The sequence below is a fragment of the Dromaius novaehollandiae genome, chromosome 4, assembly GCF_036370855.1.
Source record: "Dromaius novaehollandiae isolate bDroNov1 chromosome 4, bDroNov1.hap1, whole genome shotgun sequence".
In the NCBI taxonomy this organism is placed as follows: Eukaryota; Metazoa; Chordata; class Aves; order Casuariiformes; family Dromaiidae; genus Dromaius; species Dromaius novaehollandiae.
In genome coordinates, this window is record NC_088101.1 from 74,448,918 (window position 1) to 74,470,494 (window position 21,577).

The 21,577-nt window shown below is 42.3% G+C and overlaps 2 protein-coding genes across 6 annotated transcripts in view; one reads left to right on the plus strand and one right to left on the minus strand.

Annotated features, from left to right (window-relative positions):
* Positions 1 to 12,724, minus strand: part of EVC2 (EvC ciliary complex subunit 2) — a 77,522-nt gene extending 64,798 nt beyond the window's left edge. For all 4 annotated transcript variants that reach the window (XM_064511453.1, XM_064511454.1, XM_064511452.1 and 1 more), the window contains exons 1-4: positions 12,412 to 12,724; positions 9,102 to 9,156; positions 1,623 to 1,771; positions 1,006 to 1,071 (exon numbers count right to left, since the gene is read on the minus strand). In XM_064511453.1, the coding sequence (XP_064367523.1) occupies positions 1,006 to 1,071; positions 1,623 to 1,771; positions 9,102 to 9,156; positions 12,412 to 12,666 (525 nt within the window). In that variant the 5' untranslated portion in view covers positions 12,667 to 12,724. The remainder of the gene's footprint in view (positions 1 to 1,005; positions 1,072 to 1,622; positions 1,772 to 9,101; positions 9,157 to 12,411) is intronic.
* Positions 12,725 to 13,119: 395 nt separating this feature from the next.
* The window catches only part of EVC (EvC ciliary complex subunit 1), a 57,094-nt gene continuing 48,636 nt past the window's right edge, over positions 13,120 to 21,577 (plus strand). The window contains exons 1-5 of one of the 2 annotated variants that reach the window (XM_026121959.2): positions 13,120 to 13,532; positions 16,532 to 16,642; positions 19,044 to 19,127; positions 19,656 to 19,888; positions 20,998 to 21,082. In XM_026121959.2, coding sequence (XP_025977744.2) covers positions 13,500 to 13,532; positions 16,532 to 16,642; positions 19,044 to 19,127; positions 19,656 to 19,888; positions 20,998 to 21,082 — 546 coding nt within the window. In that variant the 5' untranslated portion in view covers positions 13,120 to 13,499. Of the gene's footprint in view, positions 13,533 to 13,579; positions 14,527 to 16,531; positions 16,643 to 19,043; positions 19,128 to 19,655; positions 19,889 to 20,997; positions 21,083 to 21,577 lie in introns of those variants that run through there. The other variant, XM_026121958.2, reaches the window with a different exon arrangement.

The following is a 21,577-nucleotide window of genomic DNA, read 5'->3' on the forward strand; positions in this document are numbered from 1 at the left end:
CTTCTTATGCCTGAAATGCTGACTACTTGGGCTCATTAATTATGATATGCAGCCATTTCAACAACAACATTAGAGGTAGTGCCATGAGATGTGATGCATATTCATTCCTTTCTCTGTGCAAATGATCTGGTGTAGGTCATAATGTCACCTCTTCCATACTACATACTAAATTCTCTGTCCTCACATGCAGCATTTCAATGGCTGACTCCAGATTTGACTTAAAACCAGATGCACCTTCTCTCTCCCCATGGGACAGGTAAGGTGAAATAATTATAAAAATTCGGATTTGACTCATCTAGTGTAAAAAGCAGGAAAAATGAAAGAAAAAATAACATCTAGCTAAATCTTTTAACTGATTCTAACTAAAGTAAAATTAGAAAGCAAAGTTTAAAAAATTCCTTGCAGCAGGGAGGCCTTTGTCCCTCATAAGAATTTTACACAATTCAAATCAAAACTGTTCTCATAAAATAGTGTGCTGGGGCCGAGTCCCAGTGAATACTCTGAGACTGTGTCACCCTGGCTCTCTTATGGCTGGCTTTGCGACTGGCCTCTCAAAGACACCGTGGGCATTGCAGGGCTCAGTGCCCCATCCTTTGGACAGAGTCCAGACTTGGCACAGGCGGGACTACCCATGCTCAAGACAGAAAAATATCTTACAGGGCATATCTCATTCTCTAAAGAAGTTTTTCTCTACCACTACCCAGCCTCATGTGTCACAGCTGCAGTTCACTAGGTTTTGCACATTTTTATTTATACAGATTCACACTGAGGTATTTACTCTGATCAAAATGCAAAATCCTCTAAAGTGAAAAGATTTCACTGACTTCACTCAGTTTTGAATCAACATTGCAAAACTGTTCCTATTATAGAGGAGTTTAACATCTCAACATCAAAACAGACATTTTCTCAAGTACTCAACGTGGGCACAATTCTGTTCCAACTTTTTAAAGGACATTTCAGTGCCAATTTCCATCAAATTAACAAGTGAAATATAAGGAAACTTACCACAGCACATTTGTGAAGGGTTACTCCAAATCCTGAAGACACTGGCATTTTGGACACATCTTCAGGCTGTGGAGGAAGGGGAAAAGTCTACATAGTGTATGAAACCATCATAACTCACAAACTGCAGCACAATTTAAATTGTGCGACAATGAAATATGAGAAAGAAACTTGCATTATTAACCACTTACAAATTTAAGAGCTTTGTTATGCCAATTATTATTTTTTGTTAGTCCAAATCTCTACAAGCTATTTATTCCCACAAATAATTACTAACATCTTAATTGATGTATTCATCTTTTGGTTATCACAACAAAATACACTGAAACGAAAGTTCATGCATGAAGAGACAAAGTTCATCCAACAACACAGACGCATTTTATTACTATGGGTCTGTCGGAGTTTACATGACATTCACATAGCTGTACCTGCCAATGTAATTACTTGGAAATCTCACAACTAGAAGTTGCTATTGCTGAAGCCACCTCAAGTGGACATAATCACCGGAGACAGAATTAGAAACTACGTACTAATTGGGTAGTAAATTCCCAGCATCCGCTTCTGATATTACTGCTATGACCCTTACAGATATTAAAAGTGGCAAACCATCTTTCACTGACCGGTTGGTAGTTAATGGACGACTCTCGTTTGAACAAAATCTTCTTTGTCCACGAGGGTATCAGAGCAAACAGCGAATGGCTCCACTGATCCCCCGAGGCTGCCGAAGCCAAGAGCAGGGCACGGGCGTCCCGGGCTGGAGGCAGCCACCCTGCCGAAAGCCAAAGCCACCGCGCATTAGAGCGAGAGCGTCTCGCCCACGTGCCAGCCCCTGCAGCAGCCTGGGCGGGCTCCAGTCCAGGAGGGGGCTGGCGATAGCCGGTGCTCCGCACACGGTTAAAAGCACGCTCCCCCCAGCACCAAGGTCCCAACAGGCAGACGGGGCAGGAGGCTAGGTAGGAAGCAGGGACGTGACGGTGGGGTGACTTGCCCCAGAAAACCCAGCAGGGCTTGGCACAAAACTGTGCTTCCTACCTAGGAAATTCCCCATTTAAACATAAAGCACATTATGCACAAATTAACAGGTTTCAGCCTTAAATCAACTGTGAATATTTTCAACACAAAGAAAATTTTCAGAAAAGTGTCAATAACTGAAGCACCCTATAACACGAGTGACCTGGTGCTAAGGGTGTTCTGCTTCAAAGATGCGGTCTGCCAATTAACCATTAAACTTTTCAATACATATTCAGAATAAAAATACTTCTCAGTGGAGTAAGGGTTTCAGCTGAACTGGAGTGCCATCAAATCAAACACTCCACAATTTAGTAAATAGGAATATCAATGCTATCCTCTAATTTCTCTCTCATATATTTTAGGAAAGATTAGGCCGTGATATGACACAAAATTGCAAGAACAACTTTGAAATAATTCGTTATCACTTAACTTCCATCTACTAACGTAAAAGCACCTATGACACTAACAAAAGGAGCTTAAAATAAAAATCAATAATTCTATATAATAAATTACAATAAAAGTAAAGCTGCTGAATAAGGCGAAAAGAATGTCATTAAAATTTCAAAATGATAGTTGGTTTTCTGTCTTTAAAGAAGATACATTTCTCAGTCTTCGCACAACAGTTCTCATTTATCAATTATTTTTAAAACCAATATTTTAATCATTAGCAATATATATTCATGTGAACAAAAAATCTCACTGAAAAGCAAGAATTTTTGGCAAATGACATTGTTCTATAAAGTTTTGAATTTTTTAAACCTATTAAATGCTAATGCGATACAGAAAGCTGAAAGTACTGTCAATCTCATTAATGTGAGAAGTTTCATTTTTTTAAAAAGGAACTGTTTTGCTGGAAAAAACAATATACAGAAATACTGTCAGGTGTAAATAGAAGACAAACACAGAACATTTTTATGCATTTATATAGAATATGCTGTAAAATGCTGGTACAACATTAATTCTCACCATTCAGACTTGCACCTGAAAAGAAAACTGAAGCCTAGAAGAACTGGTACACATGAATCGCTGAAAGATTTTTGTTAACATAATGAATGAGATACAGTCCTATTGCTCAGAGAACCCAGACGGACATCTGCACCTTGGGGAGTTACTGTCTTCCCGTAGAGAGGTCAACTGCGAAACTGGAGTCACAGATGAACAGATTGCAGGAATAGCATTCTTTTTATTTGGGAGGGAATGGTTTGCACTGGATAAAACTGTGCATTCTGGCCAGGAAAAACTAGCTATTTATATTTTACAATCAGTTTTAATACAATCCCCTAGGTTTTACCTACATACTTAAAACGTTGTTACAGAACACAACAGACTCGGATTAATCTAGGGATGGTATAATAACAAGAACAGCTTGGTAAGAATAGTTATGTGTGTAATAACACCACCAAATTTCTGCATGCCTTTTCGGTTGGTATTTTTCAAGGTACTCATGCATGCCGTACTGCAGTTTCAATACTACATAAGTGAAAGCCCAAGCCACTCAGCTGTATCACGATGGCACCAATGCTGAACTGTACTCCAGGAGGGCAAGTATAATACACAGCACTGCTTTATTTCCTACACATCACTCTCTAGTGCCATGCGAGATGCCCTGCTGAATCCCACCAGGCCTCCAGCTGCTGCTACTGTAGGGCACAGGTCTCCTGGCGGTCCTGCACTACCTGCCTGCCCCACCTCAAGTGACCCCAAACTTGCGTTTGAACAGCAGAACCAAGCGTAGTCCTCAGTTTTGTATGGACATATCCAAAGTCTGAAAAGATTCATTTTATATTTGCTGTGCTTCTTAAATATTAATGCAATTGCCACCTCATTTTTATGAACAAAGACGGAGCACCGGCTCCCCTTTTCATTTTCTTGACAGACTAGAAAAGATGCAGTTTGGTTTAGAGTAAACAGAAACCTTAACTGAAGACATCGAGCTTCTTCTTAAAGCTTTCTAGGATCAAAAGTCAATATGGCAAAATATCTGGGTTTGCTGAGCAACTGTGGCCTTGAAAGTGCTTCTTCTTTAGCAGACCATTTCCTTCCTGTGCATTTTGGATGAAGGAGGTCAGCCAAGAAGAGGGTAATTGCTTCCTGAACTTTCTTTTGTTCTTGTGCCCTGCATAGACCTCTATCACCATACTCATCTGCACCTTTCACATCACAGCAATTCCTGACACTCCCCTCCAGAAAGTATCAGGTCCCCAGTAACCAATTTAATTGACTGATCATGTTTGCTTCTCAATAAATCTCTTGATTATTAATTACACAGATGATTCTGATTTGAAGTTGTGCTTTATCATCACTCACAATCCTGAGATAATGTGGCCAGCTCCCAGCATACATTTCCAGACATGTTATTTGGCCACTCCATCATGGGCAATTAGAGGTTGGGGACTTTGCAGGTTCTTGACATTATGTTAAGCAGCCTCAACACTGGTGATGATTACAAGGATGCTTCTGCAAATCCACTTGTATCTTCCCAGCACTCAGTGAAAGATTTTGCTCAAATAGATACCATCAGCATGATGCATGTCATACAGCAACACTGTGCCACCCCCTTGCTCCAGACTCTCTCTCATCTTTCACACTACCTTTTAACAACACACAGTCAGGCTGTTTTCTAATGCCCCAGTTTCCCTTGCCAGTAAGGCAGTACTTTTCTATCTCAATATTTTTTGTACCATCAACTGTCAGTTAAATAAAATAAATCTTTCTTGATCTACACATAGTTAACTGTCACTGGACAGTTATTATTCGCATCACTCCAGCTGTCTTAGAAGAAGGTAACTGCTTGTCTACGTAACTTTGTGCATACTCTTAACTTCGAGGCAACAATAACTGTATTTATCAATTCACCTTCTGCCTCTTTTCAGATAAGGTCCTAGATAGATTGCAGATAGCTGATCAATGCTTGAAAAGCTGAATGCTCAATAACTGAGAAAGGATGTTACAAGCATAAACCATTCCACAGTTTTCAAGTCTATCTTTGATTTCTATTCTGAAATTGGTTTTGTTACAAATAGATTCAGCTGAGGTTGGAAAATACTAATAATTGACTCCTGAGGCCTTTCACTAACAACCGTCAAGCTTTCTTTTTGATAACCTGTTGCTTGGAAATAAGAGCACAGCATTGTCAGTGCTTCCTCAGAGCTGCATCCTAGTTCTCTTATGGATTCTGCAGTCTCTTTATTCATTCCACTCTCTTTTCTTCCTACAGTTTCAATCTTTGCCATTTTTCTGGCTGTTTTCAAAAAAGCCATTATTTGAGCTGCATGTTCCTCACTGTCATCAGTTTCTAAACTGAAATTATTCCCACTCCTCTTCAAAACTGCAACTTTGCTAAGCAAAAGAACAGTTTCAGCCACACACACTGCCAAACTGTCCAGCCCAAACAACAGTCACCTCTCAGCTGGGCTTGCCAGGTACTACGGGGACCTCCCAGAACACGGTGCCTCAGGCCAAAACATTTCCCAACAAGCAAAGCAGAAGAGCACGAGGCTCAGTCTGGGGCTTTTCTACCTGAAGATGTCAAAGGAAATAGTTCAACAAAGAGAGGCAATAATTTCACTGTCTGTTTGAGATTTGAGACTATATATCCATCTTTAAGATGAGATTTTGTTTTGTTTTCCTTAATAACAGAAATTAAATAGTCCACATTTTTGCAATCTATTATCAAGTTGTTAAATACTTTATCATGCTTTCACTAGCACATTACTAAAATATTTTCCAACGATTTAACCCTCCATAAACCCAACATAAACACACATACCAGAACCCTGTCTTAAACTGCATATTCCTAGATAATTACCAGTGGTGGTTTGTCAACTTTATATTGAATTACAAAACAAAAATGAGAAAATGAGTGTTAATGTAGATGAAAGAGTTGGAAGATCGGTGCAACATTTTACCGCTGAGGTTACAACTGCATTCATTCAGTCCCACATATGTGCAATGCCACAACATGAAGTGACAGATGCACAACTGATCAGAAGAGTCTCTGCTATTTAGTGGTGCTCCATTTTCTTTGCTATCCACCCCAGGCAATCATTTGCCAACTCCACCGCTTGGTACACTACTGCTTGGGCTGGTGAACTGTTGCTCTTTTGGACTTCCAGCAGCCATATTCGTGGCATATGCCATATTCTTCTGAAGGTGAAGTCTGACACCCTCAGCTCTCCCTGAGTTTGCTTGCTGCTCGGGGTGTGCAAATACAGAGAGGATCCAATGTGGTACACAGTGCACCTACCACGTGGAGTTTGGGGTCATGGTGGGTCTGTATTCAGAAGGTCAGGTATCTAAGAAAGAAACTGTCATCCGTTTATGGTTGCCATAACATCCTTTGCTAAGAAGTTGGCTTTGAGCAACAACAGGGACCTTCAGTGTTAAAACACAAGCCTTCACCACTTGACAAAAAGGGTCCCGAACATGGAAGTGGCACAGATTGCTATCCATGGACCACCGTTAGAAGGGTGGGTATAACACCCAACATCTACAGTGCCTTACTTGTTCTTGATACAAGTTGAGATGAAGGCAATTATTTGGCACAACAATTAAATAGGATGATACAAAATTAAATAGGCCTGTAATAAGTCGGCAGCAAAGAGTCCAACATGCCCTTAAGGCTCCCATTCCCTTACAACACATTCCATCCTGTCAATATACAGTGGGAAAGCAAAGACTGTTACAAGCTTGTGAAATGCCAAGTTTAGCATTAAAAACCAGTTCACACTGAGGGGAAAAAAAGCAATTTAACAAAGACAGTCATTCTAATTCTTAGCTCTCCTCCCAAGGGCTGCACATTTCAAATCCCAAGTCTGATTTATTTTACCCTTGAATTCCAAATCTGCAAAGCTTTGAGTTATTTTGGTTTATTTTAGTGGGGAAGAAAAGGGTTAAACATAGGTGTTTACTATATTTTTGCTGTTGTTCTTTTGAATTAATTCCCTGTCCAGAAAACCATCCAGGATACAAGATCCAATTTAAGTCCTTTCAATTACATACAAGAATGAACAGGCAAAGATAGCAATTTACTGTATTTCAGTTTTGAATGTTGCCATTACTTTTTCTTGTTACAAAGTCAAAGAAACTATAGGAATCAATGAGACAAAACAAATCTACTTTCCAGGCCATGCTAAGTCAGAGCAAAGACTTGAACATAAGTCTCACAAATTCACTGTGCTCCCCAATCACTGGGCAATTCTTCCTCGTCTTATCCAGAAACTACTCAAAAAAAAAAAAAAAAAACTTTCCAATAAAAGCCCTAAAACTGGTGTGCTGTCACGAAGCTTCTATCTGCTGCCTTTTCAGTGCCAAATGTTTTATCCAGAAGTTTCAGTCTCACGGCTTTCTTTGAGAGTTTCTTAAATAAGAAATAGGATGTTAACATTTTGATCAAGCAAACCACTGAATACTTAGTTTTACGTATGTTAAAAAAATCTTGTTTATCAGAATGGGACAATTCTCGGGCATAAAATCAAGCATACAATTCAGTGCTTTGTAGCAGCCCCTCCTGCAACATCTATATTTAAGTCCTAACAAAATGGAAGAGATTCAACCAATGACTACCATAAAAGATAAAATGTGTCAAAATCCTCCAATCACCCCACTTTCTCTAGTGCCAAAAGGTTCTTCTGAACTACAAAACTGCATGCCTTTCCTTTCTCAGTGGATGGTACACTAATAATTTGCAATCATTCAGAAAGGATTTGCAAGCAGAAAAGATTACACTGAATAAACACAGGAAAAAAACAAGGAAGCTAAGCAAATCTGAATTATTTGCTTTCATATTTAAATTAATAAACTCATTTCTGAATTAGCCATGGCATAGGGCAAAGAAATTAGAGGCATCTCACTAGATGACTGCTCTAGACCGTGTAATTTCTTGGCAAATGCATCTTATGAAAGTCATCTCCTGGGGAACTGCAGCTTCAGCCACTGGGGTTTCTATTTCAGACACTACATTGGCCCATTAATGTGCTATATGAAGATGCCATAACCTTTCAGTGTATTCATCTCCACTACACTCTGGTGAGGTTACACACTATTTATTATCCCCATGTAAAAAATGAAGTCTAGAGACACAGAGAAACTAAGCGATTTGTTCAAATTTACACAAAGAGTCTGGCAGTCAGCTCTCAGACATAGCTCTTCCAAACTATAAGCGACTCATATAAGTATAAGGCTACCCCACTTCACTCAGATTAGATAAAACAGCACTGGAGATGCTCTGTGTACCAGACCAGGTACGCAGTGACAACACCAGTGACAAGTATACTTGATGCACAGCGTAAAGAGTATTTGCACCCCAGCATCACTTCCAGATCCCTGCTTCTATCAGCTATCATAGTGGCTGAGGTCTTCAAAAATAGCTTCAAGTAAGCACTGCAACAGTGTTAGCTTGGGTAGCGAACGCACAATGGTTAAGTTAGCACCTGAAAAGGAACAAGGTCCTGATCAGCTTCAGGTAATAAGGTTTTTCCACACTGAACTTCAGGCATCAAAGAAGTGCTGCCCTGTACTACACATCCCTCTGACTAGTGAGGAAAGAAGGTTCCTCTTGGAAATGATTCAGAGCAGGATACCAACTAAGGTCTTCTCACAGAAGACTAACTTCTGAAGTTGGACTGTCCAAACACTCCCCTGTGGCCCCACAACCAAGAGTCACCTTGACAATAACCAGACGCCAGACGTGCTTCCACAGCCACCACCTCTGCACTACAAGACTGCACTCCAGGACAGAGATGACAAAGGCACCTGGCTCTGAAGTCACTAAAGGCACAGGTCAACAGTCAGGTCAAGCTCTACATCCTCTTGCACACTGAGATTATGGAGCAAGGCCCACCACTATCCTGGGAGCCATGTGGATTTTGTTAGGTGGGACTACACATCAGGTAATAATCCTGAGGGGATGCCTCTAGATCCGGACTGCTTAATTTCTTCTGTTTCCCTCACCCCTTTTCCAAATCAGAGCCCAGGTAAAATCAGGGGACAACTCCAGTGCCCTGCTCACCTGCACACCCATGCCCTTGGAGTCCTGGGAACCCAACAGGCTGAAAACAACCACAGAGAGAGTTAAAACAGTCACATACCTGTCATTTCCAGATGCCCAGTCTCTTTTTGAAGCCACAGATTATCTTTAATAACCTAAAGTTAACACAGAAAAAAGCAATTATAAAATAGAACTGTATTCATAAATTTCTAATATGGCTTAATTGAACTCTTAAACTGGATTTATGCTTTATAATTAGACAGAATTCTGTTCCACGAAACTTCAGGTTTCCCAAAACCTAACTAGGGGAAGAGACACAACACTGGTCTTGAGGACTCCCACAGTTTGTCATGAAGTATGGGGCACGGCTGTCTCTTACTATGAGCATGTACATGTCTCTGGGGCTCAAAGAATATTTACAGTTCAGATCACCAGGCTGTGACTTCTCATGATAGTGGTGCAGAAGTGTTTGCTATGAAGTATTAGTTTGTTTTCATAAAATAATTTTGTGATTCTCAACTACAGAACTGAGGACATGGGAAAATCCAGTCACTAGAAGTCAGTAGGAATCCATCCATATTGGATGAGGGAAATCATGTCTACTAAAATTAGGCTCATTTTTTCTTAGAAGCATTACATGCATCCCTTGAAAGAGACCACGGGCTAAAAACTGTAGCTTGCTAACCAGTCTGTGACAGACCCCAACCATAGAGATCATTACAGAAATCACAGCTCTTAAATTTAAGAAAATAGTATTTTCCACTGTAAGGATCCCTGGCTTAATCCCCAGTGTTTTGATCAAGACAATAGTAGTCATACAAGCAAGTTTTCATTTAATAAAAATGTTCCCTGTAAGAAAAAATACCTGGTTATGAACGTGAGCCAATTAACAGCTAGCTTCTAAGTCTGCTGAGTGACTTGCCCAGAACTTGCGTTTCTGTTTGCTCTCACACACTACATGTGAGCAACGTTAAGTACTATATCAACACCACTGCTACAACAGCAAGTTATGGGCAATTTTATTCTTTGTCTTCTTGGGAAACCAACCATTTTTATTGGTCTATTGCTAGCGCTATAACTTTAGTTAACCTTGTGTGAAAACAGTTCTTATTTCAGATAGGGCACTTTCTCTCAAAACAAGGAAAATACAAACATCTCAGAAGTTTGGATGCACTAGGAGCCCTGCATTTTAAGTGGATATTGCTCTGGAAAGGAAGTACATATAGCCAGATGATAGGTAGCTCTTCCAGAGGAAGAAAAAGGACAGAAAAACTGAACATAAAAAGGAACATCCAGCGCAGTCTAAACAGCACTGACACACAGCTCTGCAAGACCCCAGGCACGGAGCTCCTCACTGGCTGCTACTTGCAAAACTTCACATATCTAGTTGGACAATTTTTTCTATATACAAATTTTGGAATACAAACAGCAGTATGCCAAAGATTTCTAACTCCATTATTGCTTTCTTCTCATTAGTTAAACAATCTCTATGTCCCTAAATTTTGCCCAGCCAATCATGTCAAGAAGAAAAAAAGATAAGAACAGGAAACTCCAGTGGAAAACGTAAAAAAATTGTCTGATGGCAACATATATAATGTATATGGCAACTCTGTGTGTGTGTGTGTGTGTGTGTGTGTGTGTGTGTGTGTGTGTGTGTGTGTATATATATGTATATATATTTAGTTGGGGGGATTTGGGGGACAAAGAGGATATTACCAGAAATTTCTAGAACAGTTTCCAGCCCTGTCCGCATTAAGAAAACATGTACTGGTACAACTAAACCAATGTAGTTACCCTAGTATAAACCTCTGATACAAACACTAATGTAAATCCTGTTTATAAATGTAAATACAGCTCTTCTGCATTGTATCATTACATAAATACATGTGAATGTTAAATGTGAACGGTTTCTTTGTAAATGAGCCTGTAATAAAAGTAAACAAACAGTGCTCTAAGCATGCATAAAGGTATGCAGAAAATGAGGCCTGCTAACTAACAAGCTCCATTTCCTGCATCCTAGGAAATCAGTGTACAAATGACTCTAGATTTCCAAAGAATCCAGGCATTCATTCATCTGCAGCATTACAACAGTCTGGGCATAAAAATCTACAGTGTTTGCATGCCCGCACGTCTCAACTACAAACGATGTTACTACGCTCCGTTTCTGCTTCTGCATTATCTGACATTCTGTTCTGAACATCCTGCCCTGGCAAACGCAAACTTGATGTGCTACACAATTCTCCCACCCTACTGCAGCGCATGTCCGTAACACCGGAGGCACCACGAGACGCTCCACAGCGACGAACGGGGGCTCCAGCGCCAACTCTGCAGGCCAACGCTGCATTACGCTTGGAAAGTAATTAACTTAATGCAGTGAAACTGCCAGCAGACACTTTGCCAAGTTTATATTAATTTATCTTTTGGATGGAAAAAACAAGGGGTTTTTTATTATTTTATTTTCCAGCAATAATATTTCCTGTTGTTTAGGTCTTCTAGCACTCACAGGACAAAATAATTGTTCATAACTCCCTCCCTCAACCCTGCCACACATTCTCAGGTATTCTCCACGTACGCCAAACAAAACAAAACAAAAACATGTTGATTGTACTGAGAGTGCTAGATAAATAACTAAATCCAGAGAAAGAAAGACAAATACAAGCCATATCTTAACTCATGTAATGTCACTCCTAATAGCAGTCTGGCACCAGAAGGTGAAAGTATTGTGACTAGACAAACAAATCAAATACATCCACTTGGGAAGGAGAACTACTGAACGGAGCCACTGTGAGGATGCGGCATCCTGAGCCACGCTGACCCACAGGTGATTTCCTGACTCTGACCTGGTGCCAGGTATGTGGTGCCTAGGAAGCAGCCTAGAGGTCTGCTGGGGTTAGGGATATACCAGCACGTTCAGCAGTGACTCGCAAGCCCAGGAACGCAGTTAACTACACGGTTACGTTTTTAGACCCGTCTTTGGAATGTTTTTGGCCTGGGCTCAACTACGAAGAGTCTCCAGGCGTAGCTGGAAACTTATCGCTGGCCGCGGCCTGCTCCCGACAGCCCGCCCGCAGCCCTTTCGGGGGGCTGCGCTTCACCACCGGGACGCAGGCTGCTCCGTCCCCCGGCCGCAGCGCCGGGGAGCGGCCCTCGCACGGCCCCGTCCTCCAGCGGGGGTGCAGCCAGGCTGCGGGGGCGGTCGGAGCCCGCCCGCTCTCGGGGCGCGCAGAAGGGGCGGGCTCGGCACCGCCGGCCGCGGCTGGTGCTTTGTTTCAGCGGCCCCTTCGCCCGCCCTCGGCCACCGTGGGCCCAAACCCGCCCCAGCCGCGGGCGGCCGAACCGTGCGCGCCCCGCCGCGCTGCGGCCGCCCCAGCGGCGGGGGATGCGCGGGGGCGCCGCGGCCGACACCTTACCGCAGCCGCCGTCCTCCCGCGGGGCTCCGCGCCGCCGCCCGCCCGCCAGGCCGCCCCCGCGGCGCTGCGCGGGGAGCAGCCGCGCTGCGCGGAGGACCCGCCGGCCAGCAGCGCCAGCAGCGCCAGCAGCCGCGCGGGCGCGGAGCGCGGCTCCCCGGCCATGGCGGCGGCGGCGGCGGCGGGGCGTTGCGCGGGCGCGCAGGGCGCCGCGGCCGGGTCGCAGGCGCTGCCCCACGCGCGGCTGGGCCGCGGCATCCATCCGCCGCCGGTCTCCTCCCACCGCGGCGCGGGCGGGGGCCGGGACGGGGCCGCGGTCCCTCCCCCGCCGGGCGGCGCGGCGGGGCGGCCCGGGCCCATGGAGGCGGCGGCGGGGGCCGCGGCCTGCCTGCGGGCCGTGGGGCTGCAGCTGTGGGTGCGCGCCCCGCGGGTGCTGCCCGCGCTGCTGGCGCCCGCGGCGCTGCTGGGGCTGCTGCTGGGGGCCGCGGCCGCCGCGCTGCTCTGCCGCTGCGCGCTGGGGCCGCGCCGGCGGAGAGAGGTACGGGCGGGCCGGGGCAGGGGGGCGTCGGGTTTGGCTGCCCCTCCGCCTTTGCGCGCGGGGCAGCGCTGCGCGGCCCGCGTTTGCCTGGGCGGGCGCGCACGGAAGGGACAAAAGCGGTTTCGGAGAGGCCCCCGCTCCCGGAGCCCCGGCCCGCTGCCGGCCCGCAAAGAGCGCGGGCGGGCGCGATGGGCCCGGGCGACCGACGCGCCGGCCGCCCCCAGCGTTGCTCCGCGGCTCCCCGTATATTGCGTCCTCGTGAGCGCGGTCGGATTTAGCTGGGTGCTCGGCCAGCAGCAACCGGGAGCTGAGAGCGGCTCTCGGCTGGGCGCTTGGCCTCCCCCGCGCAGCCACGACGCGGTGTCCCGAGTCCTCCCCGCGCCGTCGCTTTGCGCTGCACGCTGTGGCGTGCGGGGCCTTGGCCCCCCGCCGCGGTCCGCTGAGCCCAGCCCGTCTGGAGCAGGGCGCGGAAGCGGCACCAACGGAACAGCAAGGGTTTTCGGCGTGCCTGCTCAAAACCTGCCCCCCTGCACTACCCGTGTCTTCAGAAGTGATGAATCTGCAGGAATGCTGGGTTCAACTGCAGGTGAACTCCATGACAGACAGGGAACTCCATAACTCCTGACCCAGCTCTATTTGAATTGATTTTACTGTTTTCTTCCTTTCAGAATTTATTGAGACAGAGTAAACAGCTTGACTCAAAAGCGAGACTGGTTTAAGTGTATATATTCTGAGTATTGCCCAGCTGGCCCCTGTCCTTTAAAAATAGGCTTGGCCAGCCGATGAGTTGTCTCTCACAGTCATCGCTTCCTGTAGAAGGCTGTGTTGCTTTGGGGGGACAGCGGAAGATGTATCCTGTTTGCAGAAGCTTCATGAGATAATCAAAGATAACCACTAATTTCTATTCCAAAAGCAGTAAGAACAATCCAATTTCCAAAGCACTAAAAGGAACAGAGCAACAGAATATTAATACACATGACTGTTACTTTGAGGCTACTCCCTACATACCTGAAAATATGTAAGGTAGAATACATTTACTAGTTTGCTAGCAGGGTTTTCTAAAGCACGTAGCCTTTTTTAATATATGTTTGTCTGGCTCTTTTAAGGAATAAGGCTGATGGTTCATATTTCTTTGTTACACGGGATGTTTGTGGACTCCAGAATTATTGAGGTAGCACATTCCCATAGAATCACACTGCACAGATACATTTCCTGGGAACTGTCATTGACTTCTGCTTCTTTCTTGCTGCACATCAAATTTAGTCCCAAGTACTGTTGGATTAATTGGATGCAGCAATGGTTGGCATTGGCACAGTGGGGAAATTCCGAGCCCTTCCGAGTGCCCTGTCCATGTTCAGTGGGGTGGTCGGTTCAGTTTGTTTTTTAACCACACCTTTTTTGAGCTGTAACAGGTCTGCTCCATGTGCATGTGTGCTAGTGTTGGTCATCATTAGGCATGACATAAGAGAAGAATCCTCTTGCTTCCAAGTGCTTTTAAGTAGGAGGTTTGAAACTCTGTTTGAAGCCATGCTTTAGCCCAGTAATGGATGCACTTCAAATGCTGGATCAATGCATCCCACGTGAGTGCAAGCCTCTCTGATTCAATTGCTCATTTTCCCTGCCTTAATAGGTGGTATCTGTATTGTACTGTCACTACCAACTCAATACAGCCATGTACAATTTTATCTTTTGTGTCATTTATGTCAATAGGGAATGGAAACTGTCAGTTCTCTCGGACCCAGATCTTTAGATGTATTTAGGTGCTTAAATGCCATTAAAATCAATGCTGCTACTGTAAGAGAGTTGTTTGTTTTGAAAGAAAAATAACTGCCTGCTGGTGCATACAGAACACACTGCAGGGCTGGTGGATTATATCCAATGTGTCTGATTTCAATGCAGACAAGTCTGCCTTAGGTTGCCTGGATCCTTTCCTTTCACGTGTTGTCTGCTCCACCTGTGCTAAACAACAGGCCTGCCTGCAGGCAGCGCAGTTCTGAACCACACATATTATAGCTTTATATATTGGAAGTAAAAGCAATGATAGTTTATCTGAATATGCCACATTGCTTCATAAACAGCTGAGTTATTTCTTGCACCATGGTAAGCCACCCACATCTGTGGCTCAGCCCCAGTTAATCACTGTCACAGAGTTGTGCCTGAATCTGTAGGAATTGGATGGTTGCAGTTAAGTGCCGTATTGGTTTGGTGATCTGTAGCTAGGACACCAGGGCACTTCCAAGAAGAAACCTTTACAGTGCGTAACTCCAGACAGTGTAGTGCACTGTAATGCCTTCCTGCCAATAATATTAGAGTTACAGTGTTGCCTGGAAGCTCCTGTGACGCTTTGGGTTAGAGCTTGTCTCATGATATTCTGGTGAATTAGCTTGATGAACTGTTACAGGAATTACAGTTAGACTTAGTTTTGTTTATGATCTTTTTCTTAATGATCTAAAAGATCAGTTAAATCAGTAGCAGAGCAGTAGCACTTTGATTACATTCACAGATATTACTTGGGAGGTGTTGTAAAAATAACAAGGGATGAAAAACAAAGGAAAGCAATGAGATTAGAAATGTTAGCAGAAAAAAATTAATCCTAGAAAAATGCAAATTTATGTAAAGTGATACTGATGGAGATACACAAAGGAGTAAAAGTGTGTTGTGGATGGAGTATGAACATTCAGAGAGTTAGGACAAGCAAAGCAAAGACTTTTTTTGGAATGACTGTGGTGTGGTGGTACCACAGTGAATCCGATGTGGCTACTTCCATAACTCCTGGTCACTCAACCTAAATTTCGTGAACTTCTAGTTTTGGACAAATAAATGACAAGATTTTTAAGGAAGACTTGTAGCTCTTCTCAAGTCTTTGGCAGATTTTTAGGAAACAGAATCTTCAGTTCACCACATCTTGGAGTTTAGCCCAAGAATGTGATACGTATTATTGAGCAACTAAGTTCCGGAGATATGATAGAGGCAAGTTATAAAGAAAGAAATCTATTCAAACAGTAGACAGTTCTCTATTTTCTGAGAAAATAAAGTACTTTATATACCAACTGATAAATGATTCAAGGAGAATCTTTCCATAAGATGATTACATGCATAGTGGCTGCAGCCATATCATTAGACTACATGAAAAAGTAGTTAGTAAAATGCAAATCTGAACAAGAAAAGAAAAAAATTAGTCAAAGCACTGTGTCCACCATCCTTTCCCTCACCTAAACAAATGCCTTGAGATGCTGTGTTCAGATACCTTGACTGACATTGTTATTATTTGGTCTATGCCAGTGCACAGGGACAAGCGTGTTATAGTTCATGGCCTTACTTACTTACATGGCTTACTCGTTGTGTGTTTGGTAGAGAAATAAAGGCCAATTATATACTGTTTTTTGGAAAGAAGGTGGCAAGTACTTTATGATGATTATTTGTTCCTGACAGTTCATCATATTTTTCCAAAATCATCATTTTCAACCAATATTTAACTTTTTCAGGGTGGAGACATGAATGTATCCAGGCTGCTGTCAGAAGTGCTTCAGGGGAATCTGCATTCTCTCAGTGTTATATACTTTTTTCTTTCTCTTTGACTTTCAGAAGGATGATTCCCAGAGACTTCTGGAAGGCTTCAACTCTGATGAGAAAGGGCATACACTCACAAAAAGTAAAGCAGAGCCCTATACCTCAAAAGAGGAAATGGTGTCGGAGGTAAAGTTATGTTTTGGTGGTGGATGTTCATTTTGCTTGAGATAGTAATCAGCACATTCATGACCTTGTCCAAAGTATCTTGATTTTAGTGGGCTTGGAATTGGGACCTTAAAAGGCATTTACAAAAAAGTGGGAGGGGAAAAAAAAAGAGAGAGAGAAAAGGAATAAGAGTATTGATAGCTGCTTAGGAACGCAACCATTTGTGGCATTCATTCCCCTTATGAATTCCATTTCATTTGGCTCTTTGTGGGTATTTTAGTCAAGATGCTGAGTTCTCTTTGGGTGTGGGCTTCTTTGTCTACATTGTCTTTAATTTCAAAAGGCTGGTGGAAAAAGCTAACACTGATGATTTCAGAAAAAGTACTTAAGCACAGAAATGTAGTCCTGATAACTGGTAATGGATTCTTTCCTGGAGAAAGATTATTAGAGAAATATCAACAGTAACAGAGTTCCCTCATCAGGTCCAGTCTGGAACAGATACTTTTTTTTAGTGTCTCCTTAGGATATGGGTATAGATCTGAGTTGAATTTAGTAGCTTGATGGAGGGAGCAAGACTAAATGAAGCAAACTGAGTATATTGGAGGAAAGCAGCATCTCCAGTGACTTTCTCACACATAGAAGATCTGCAGTCAAGCACCAACTAAAGACATAGTGCAAAGCTCAAATGATCAAAAGTCCTGAAATACCAGAGTGGTAAGCTGGGATTAAAGGACAATTAGAAAAAAAATTAGTTTTCATTTCAGGTTTGTGGTCAAGAATGGTGACAAACCATGGTTCATTGGTCATTTTTCTTGAGTTAAAGTACAGAATAACAAACAAACATTGACTGGATTCTCCTTTGAACTGTAAATCCTGTGAGAGAACTTATGAATGATATAATTTTATGCATATTAGCAGTCCTCTTAAAATGAGATCATAGTCTTTAAAATGTGAGCCTTCACAACAATAACCATTCCCAAACAGGTTAGCTTATCTATAACACTTTAAGAACTAACCACGTTATTTGAGAGGGCTTTCTCCTGTCTATTTGCCAAATTACTGTAGTTATATATATATATTTCTTTCCATTCGTTTGTTTCAATTCCCAGATGCTTTAGCCTAGCATCAGCTTGACAGTTCAGGAAGAAACGTAGGTGGAAAACGCTTTTAGTTAGGCTAGAACACTTCAAAAATCAGATATTTTCATTCCGAAACCTTCCAGACAGCAATAATACCATATTAATAATAACTGCGTATACCTCATGCTTGCTGAGAAGCAGGATGGTTTGGTTGTAGCACACTGCAGTATGGCTTTATGGCTTTTGGACTGGAGCTGCTTTGCCACCAGCCATTTCAGAACAGTGGATTTGTCCGCTTCTACCCCTGGATATCCAGATAGCAGTAGGACTACTCAGTATGAATGTTTTACACATTGACCCCTTGCTTTTTATTTTATCAGTAAAGCCAAAAATTACTTCTGGAAATAAATGGAACAAAGATGAAAAGGTGCTATGATAAAAGATCCTAATGAATGACATAATTTGCTCTTCTCTTCCCACCTCTATTCATAGACTCTGTTAGTGTTTTGATGTTTCCTGAAAAAAATCTGTAGAAAGAAAACTATTTTGACAAAACAGATTATTTCATTTGATCTGGAAAGAGAAAAAACTGAGAATACAAAATATCCTAAAACTTGGTTTTAAACATTGTTACTTACAGCCAACCTTTCGATAAGCCATGTATAACCTAACAAAACAAAGCTGATTATCCCACTGTTCCAGTGCATAAAGCAGTGAATAGGAAAGAGGAGGAGAAGAACGTCAGACTGTGTGTAACAGCAGATTTTATGAAAAGAATGCATTATCTATAGAAAGTTCTTTGGAAGAACATTGGTATTTTCTCCAGATTATAGGTGAGGAGTGAACTATAAAAGTTCTTCCTGGAAAAAATGACGACTGGTTTTGTTTAATCTATTGTTGCTTTATTTAAACTGGAAGCCAGAATTTATAGCTGTGATGGTATCTATCCAGCTTATTCCTTAGTCGCTTCTATTATTAAGATAATTTGTCTCCCATGTGAAATCTTTAGTTGGTGTTGAAGGGGGGGGGGGGGAAAAGGGAATGCAAATATTCTGTGAATACCAGCTACTGTTCGTTTTCACTTACAGGAGTAAAAACATTTTGGAGCCATAAAAATGTACAGGGAGAACTGCAGTTCTCTTTTCTGGATTTCATACTCTGACCTGAATGAGTCTTACGTAGTTTTTCATGCCAAGGATGAAACAGTCAAGAAACACTCAGTTATCAATAAGAATTTCTAAGTTACGTAACTAAAAGGAGCATGTGGTACTGATAGCAAACAACTGTCAGGCCTACTGCTGTTCTCAAAGTTTACAGTAGTTTTCTGTTCTTTTTCCATGCAGGAAGATGAGTCCACTCTGAACAGTAACATCACAGCATTTGCATTAAAAGCAAAAGTCATCTATCCAATCAATCAGAAATTTAGGGTAAGGTTTTAGACTCTATTTGCAAAAATTAAAGAAAATCATTCTGTCTCAATGTAAATTGCACAGTTAAGAATTACTGGAAGAAGAGTTACTGTCAATCTACTTAACAGGGAATTTTGTTTATTAATAATCCATTGACTCAGGCTTTATTCTATACAGCGTCAGCTGCCTTCGTCCCCCCCTGAAGCCTTCAGCACTTTACATGGTGTCCAGTCAATTTTCACTGCAGTCAAGAAACCATTTTCTTTCCATTAATGTTAGTGGAAGCCGGATCTGTCCAAGGAGGCACAAAAAAAACCAAGGGTCTGTCCTTCAGTAAGGAAAATACCTCAAGGAGATAACCACAGCAGAAGAACTTTTTACAGGAAACTCAGAAAGCTGTCAATATGATCAACCGTAATTTATGTGGAAGCATTTTTGCTGTGCGTACTAATTTTTTTGCATGAAAGCAAGCAGGGTAAATTGATGAGCCATTTATCTCCTTATTGTGTTGTTTTAATTAACCTTGTAAATTTTCTTTGACTCTAGCCATTGGCAGATGGTTCATCCAATCCATCTTTGCATGAGAATCCAAAGCAAGCTGTTCTGCCTAATCAGGTAATGGAGACGTCCACTTCGGGCAGCCTGGGCTCCCTCAGCCAGGGAGACAAGGAGGACTGCAGTTCCTCCACGACAATTCATTCCTCAGCCAGCGATGACAGGTTCCAGGCTCGGACCTTCCTCAAGGTGACCTGCTTCCCTGAAGTGCTGACTTGCGAGAGGTAACCAGTTGTGTTTGGTCATTTCCTGGTGTTCCCTGGTGTTTTTTCCAGACAACCACTAAAGGTCTGGCATAAACCATCTGGCTAGGCTTGGCATAAACCGATGACTAGGGTTGGACGCATATGTTCACCACATCAAGACAGGGTTATGTGCTTATGACCCTTAAAAAAGGGGCTGGGGAAACTAAAGAAATGCCTCATGGTATATATTAAAAATCAGTTTATTTTTTATGAAATTCTGGGAATCAGAACTTATGCAAAAGGAGTCTCGTGGAGGTATACCACACTTGTGATAGGGAGATCTCTTTTTACCCATATGGTATCAATGCTCCATTACTAGTTATGAAAGATTGTTAATAACTCCAGATTCAATACAGCAAGGTATTGACCATTTTTTGCAAGTGCTGAGCCATAAAGTCTTTAGGGTTTTGGTGTCAGTTAACATGCTGAATGCTAAACGTATGTTGCTTTACAGGGGCCAGTCTTCTGCATCATATAAAACCAAGTTAGACGACAGCTGTCTCAGGGACAGCAAATGCCAGCAGTCTGTTCTCTCAATTTTAATAGGAACTAGTTAAATAATATTTTGGGAAAGCTTCCTCTCTCAGATAGTCTGGTGATGAGCACGTTGAGCTAATCCAGACGGACTATTGGTTTTGATTTTTGTTTAGCCGCATAATGGTAAGGTACCTCTAGATGAATAAACGTGTCAGTATTCTCATTAGCAAAAAAAAAAATAATTTAAGTCACTATGGAGTTGAGGGAGTACTAGCAGTGAAAAATGCTTTCAAAATGTCCACTCTTTTTATAGCTATTTTAGTTTAAAGATTTCTTTTCCCTTTGTTGTAGCCATTCATGCCTGTATTTATCTTGACTTTTTCTAAAGAGAACTGCATCTCCAATATTGTTAAAGCATTATCTCATTTTGCTTACTTTTATGTAAAGATATTTTATTTGAAAGAGAAAGAAATGTAAAAATAAAGTGGCTTGAGTGCTATTTTAGGGAGACTGCTTTTAGGAACATTTATCAAATGAAAGAAATATATGGTGTTGCCCTCTAATGTGACTGTCATCTAGACTGACACTAAATCTTTTAATCTTTGTTTTAGTTTTGATGTTAAGCTCTGCCTCTGCAGTCTCCTTTTAAAAGATCTTATGCTTCTTGATACTGAACTCAGAAAAGAAAAACATGTGGTAGGTACTCATGTCTCATAGCTATTTGATTTGAACATCTTAGTTGAATATCGGTTTAGGAAATAATCAACATAAACAACTGGCTAGCTGGGAAGTACTATAGCAGAGCTGTATTTCTCCAGTATTCTCTTTAATTTTTCTGTCTGTTCTGTGTATCTGAGGTTCATAGAGGAGTAACCCTGTGAAATATAATGGCCTGTGAAATACAGGAGGTCAGACTGGATAATGTTTGATTTTAAACTTTACTCCACAGGATAACCTATAGCACTCTGTTCATTAAAACAAAGATAAATATTTAATAGATTAGTTTGTTTTAATGACAATGCTTGTGCAATGCAACTCCAAGGACAGTGTGCTCTTTGAAAAAACTGAAAAGTCAATTCAGCTGAATCAGTACCATTGTGATAAATACAATAGCCCTGATTTTGCAGGACAGAGGAATTAAGGCACTCCCATAAAGCACAGATAGCTACCTACATCAGTTCACAGCATGCA